This window comes from Gambusia affinis, linkage group LG22 (genome assembly GCF_019740435.1).
Source record: "Gambusia affinis linkage group LG22, SWU_Gaff_1.0, whole genome shotgun sequence".
In the NCBI taxonomy this organism is placed as follows: domain Eukaryota; kingdom Metazoa; phylum Chordata; class Actinopteri; order Cyprinodontiformes; family Poeciliidae; genus Gambusia; species Gambusia affinis.
In genome coordinates, this window is record NC_057889.1 from 1,320,647 (window position 1) to 1,324,575 (window position 3,929).

Here is a 3,929-nt window from a genome sequence, read left to right on the forward strand (position 1 = left end):
TTCAGTTCCAGCTGATTTATTCAGACATACAGACTTTATGATAAAGGACAAGTTCACACAGTTTCCCTTCTGCTACAAAACACTCAGGATGGCCCTTTACGTTCATTTTCTTTCATATTGCACAAAAATAATGAGCAACAAAACAGACGTGTGCTGCTGATGAAGTGATACAAAAATAATTAAAATGAGCAACAGAAACTCCAGCTTTTCCTCCATCTTTATAACCAGTCACACAAACTTGCTAAACTTTAATCTATTTATACACAACATTTACACTCTGACCAGTACTCCCAGTACACCTCCCAGTACACCTCCATCTGCGCTTTAAAACAACTGCAAGGCATTAAATCAAGGCAGAACCGGAACCAACAGTTTTCAGGAAAAGAAAAACAAACCCAGGAGTGGAACAAGTGCCTGACATTCCCTTTGAATGTACAAAAATATGCCTGAAAATAGTCATTTTATTATTATCATTCTGGAAATCTTTAAAAAGATGAGGTATGTTTGGTTATGCAAATATCAAAAAGGTTTCCTGCCACGCCTAGTTCGGTTCTGGTTCTTTTTAAAGTTGCTGCAAAAGTATCCGACGTTAAAAAACACCTGAAGTTCTACAGTTCTGGTTCTACAGTTCTTTATGGGACTGGGTGAGACTGCATAGTCCGGAAAATGGGTCGGACCTGAGACGGAAAATTAATTCATAAAAACCCTGTTGGAGAGTACCGAGTCCAGGTAGGGAGCTCCTGGGGTGAAGCAGAGCTCCGAAACCGGTACCGAGTCCAGGCAGGGAGCCGGCAGCGGCCACGCCCCCCTTTACCGCGAAGCTCCACGATCAGCACCGGGTCCGGTCCTCGGCTCCGACCGGTCAGTACGTGAAGACCAGGTCCGAGAAGTTGGCCTCCAGCCAGTCCCCGGCGATCATCTCGCTCAGCTCCGGGGTGCAATAATCCGGGAACTCGAAGTGGGACCCGAGGCTGCCCTCGCTGCCGCAGGAGTCCAGGTCTTTGTCCACCAGGGACAGGCTGAGGTTCCCGGCGGCGGCGCTGCAGGAGGAGGCCCAGGGGTCGCCCAAGAAGCCCAGCGCCAGATCGGCCCGCTCCGCCGGGAGGTCGTCCAGGTCCTCCCCGCAGCAGGAGGACGTGGATCCGGACCGGGAGGAGGAAGCGGGGGAGAGGGAGGCCGGGTAGGAGGAGGCCCCGCCGCCCTGCCGGGTGATGTTCTTGAAGCTGTAGAAGAGCCGGCCGGAGGACTCGAACTGCGGCTCGGACGGGATCTTGGCCAGGCTGAACCGGGACGGTTCCTCCTCCTCTTCCTCCTCGACTTTGAACTCTTCCTCAGAGTCTTCATCATCGTCGTCATCATCATCCTCTTCCTCGTCGTCGGTAAACTCCCGTTTGACGGTTTTAAAGCTGTGGCTCACCATGTACCGGTACCGGTGGTCCGGCTGGTGGCTGCCCCCGCGGCCGGACACGGCCACCGTCTTCCCGGCCTTCAGTTTGGAGAGTTTCTTGGCGGCTCCGGGGTTTTTACTCACCGACCTCACGGTGCTCTTCTCAGGGGATTGAGCGGTTGACTTCCCAGCTGGAAACGCGCAGCCCTCGGTTTTGGGCTTCTTCTTGGGCCGGTACTTATAGTCCGGGTAGTCGGCCATGTGCTTGAGTCGGAGCCGCTCCGCCTCCCGGATGAACGGGATCTTCTCCGTGTCCTTCAACATCTTCCAGCGCTTCCCGAGCCGCTTGGAGATCTCCGCGTTGTGCATGTCCGGACTTTGCTCCATGATCTTCCTCCGCTCGATCTTGGACCACACCATGAAGGCATTCATGGGCCGCTTTATGTGACCCGACGCTGTTTTACACCAGTCCGGCTTCAGCGGCACGGCGCTGCAGGCCGAAGCCGCCACCAGCTCACCCTCCTCGGTGTCCGTCGCCTCGCGGGACTCCTTGGTGATTCCCGCTCCAGGATGTTCCCTGTGCTGGACCATGGTCCCAGACTGTTCCAGTCAACCGCAGGAGACTCTGGTAATCCAGCAGAAACGCTTTTCCTGCTCCTTTTTCACTATTTTAACTTCGTTTTTCCCCCTTCCAGCCGCGAGGCTCCGCTCAGACCAGCAGCATCTCTCCGTCTGCTCCAATGCTTAAACCGGCGTCTAATTAACAGGCTGCTCATGCGCACCACGCTTCCTGCTCCGACCAATCACAGCGTTTAGAGGTCCAAACTTTCCCGCCTCCAGACTGCTGCCAGCCAATCAGAGCTTAAAGTCAACTCCACCTCTACTCCCACCGGCAACTGTCCGTTATTTTAATCTTATTTAAATTGATAACTGAAACTGTCGATGTTTAATGAGTTTTTATTGGTGTTCAGGGACACAAAAATCACATAATCAATATGTATTCAGCCTGTAGATCATCAGGAGTTTACCAGCTGTCTGTATGTATGTATGGATCTCCAAGATTATTTACACGTTTAACAGAAACAGCAGGGATGTATCATTAAACACCTCTTTACTGTTTAAGCAACAACAGTAATAATAAAAATAATAATAATAATAATGCACTTTTGATCATGGTGCAGTACTACAAAATATTGGTAATAAATTTTGCCTGTATTCAACAAAAAACTCAGGTATTAATAGCAGTTAACATCTCTGCAGAACCCACAGATACTGGACACAAACTGTTTAGACTTTTACCTTTAGGTTGGTGCAACAGAGACTATTTATTTCCCATGACTTTCTCTCTGATGTTCACTGACTCATATGGAAAGATAATTACACTATTTTTAACTCAAGCTTCTCCTGACAATTTTAGGGAGACCAGATTATCAGAATGGCTCTAACAATACCTTTATGAGATATTCCAGCTGTGTATGGTGTGTCAGATAGATCACTGTAACAGGGACTCCAACTGCAAACCAGGGATATTAATTGTACATGTATTCAATATATAGCTTGTAGCTCAATATTTATTGACAAATGATTTTGCATGTTAGCTAAATGATTAGAGCAGAGCTAAATATTCAGTGTGACGTATGAAGATAAAGATTCAGTTTGTGACCAAAAATTGCTTTAACTTAAATATTTAGCTTGAGTTGGTGCTAAATATTTAAGTTTTTAACTAAGTATTTAGCATAAAAAAGTATTTAGCTCTGAGCTAAGTATTCACTTTTAAAATATGTTTTTATTTTGCAAACTAAATATTTAACTCCAAGCTGAATGCTTAGTCGATTGGAGTTAAACATTTAGTTTGAAACTAAACATGTAGTGTGAGGCTATATCATTTTGCTAGCTAAGTACTTAGCTTCAAACTATAACATTAGCCCCTTGTTTTTGGGGCTAATATTTAGTTTACATACTAACTTACTGTGGCTAAATATTTGGTTGGTTTGAAGCAAAATATTTATGTTGAGTTTTGCAGAGGTGAGAACCGTTTAATTTAGCTAGCTAGTATTTAGCTTCAGCCTAAATCTTTATCTTTATCTTTATATACTTTGTTTTACGTTTGAAGCAACAAATTTTGTTTGGTGCCAAATATTCAATTTAGATATTTTGTTTTGTGAACTAAGTATTTAGTTTGGTAGTGTTGAAAATATAATTTTGTGTTTTCCTCTACCTCTTTTAGCTAGTTGCAAAGCTAAAGCTAAAGGAAATGACACTCTAGGGAACGCTCTCTTTAGGGCGTAGCTTAGACAGAGGCTAACAAAGGGAATTACATTTGTTGCCATTTTTCTCTGTTGGGCCCATAAGGATAACCTGAACAAATGGATTAGCTGTTTTTATTCTCTTTGAATGAATTCAACTCACTGACTCCTTTCTCCAAAATCCTATTGGAGAAAGGATCATTCTCCACACTAGCTAACTCTTTAGCTCGCTAAATAAATAAGTAGTTTTTACATTTACAAATGAATGAATACCATGGTGAAAATATTACTTTGAA

At 45.1% G+C, this 3,929-nt stretch overlaps 1 protein-coding gene across 1 annotated transcript; it reads right to left on the reverse strand.

Moving 5' to 3' along the window:
• sox11b (SRY-box transcription factor 11b) lies at positions 1–2,173 on the reverse strand. The gene has a single exon (XM_044107139.1). It carries the CDS (start codon positions 1,976–1,978, stop codon positions 863–865), a length of 1,116 nt encoding a protein of 371 aa, XP_043963074.1. The 5' UTR covers positions 1,979–2,173; the 3' UTR covers positions 1–862.
• Between the last annotated feature and the right edge of the window lie 1,756 nt (positions 2,174–3,929).

Bases quoted from the DNA above. Each gene is read 5' to 3' on its own strand.
- sox11b (XM_044107139.1), bottom strand. From the start codon at position 1,978: ATGGTCCAGCACAGGGAACATCCTGGAGCGGGAATCACCAAGGAGTCC.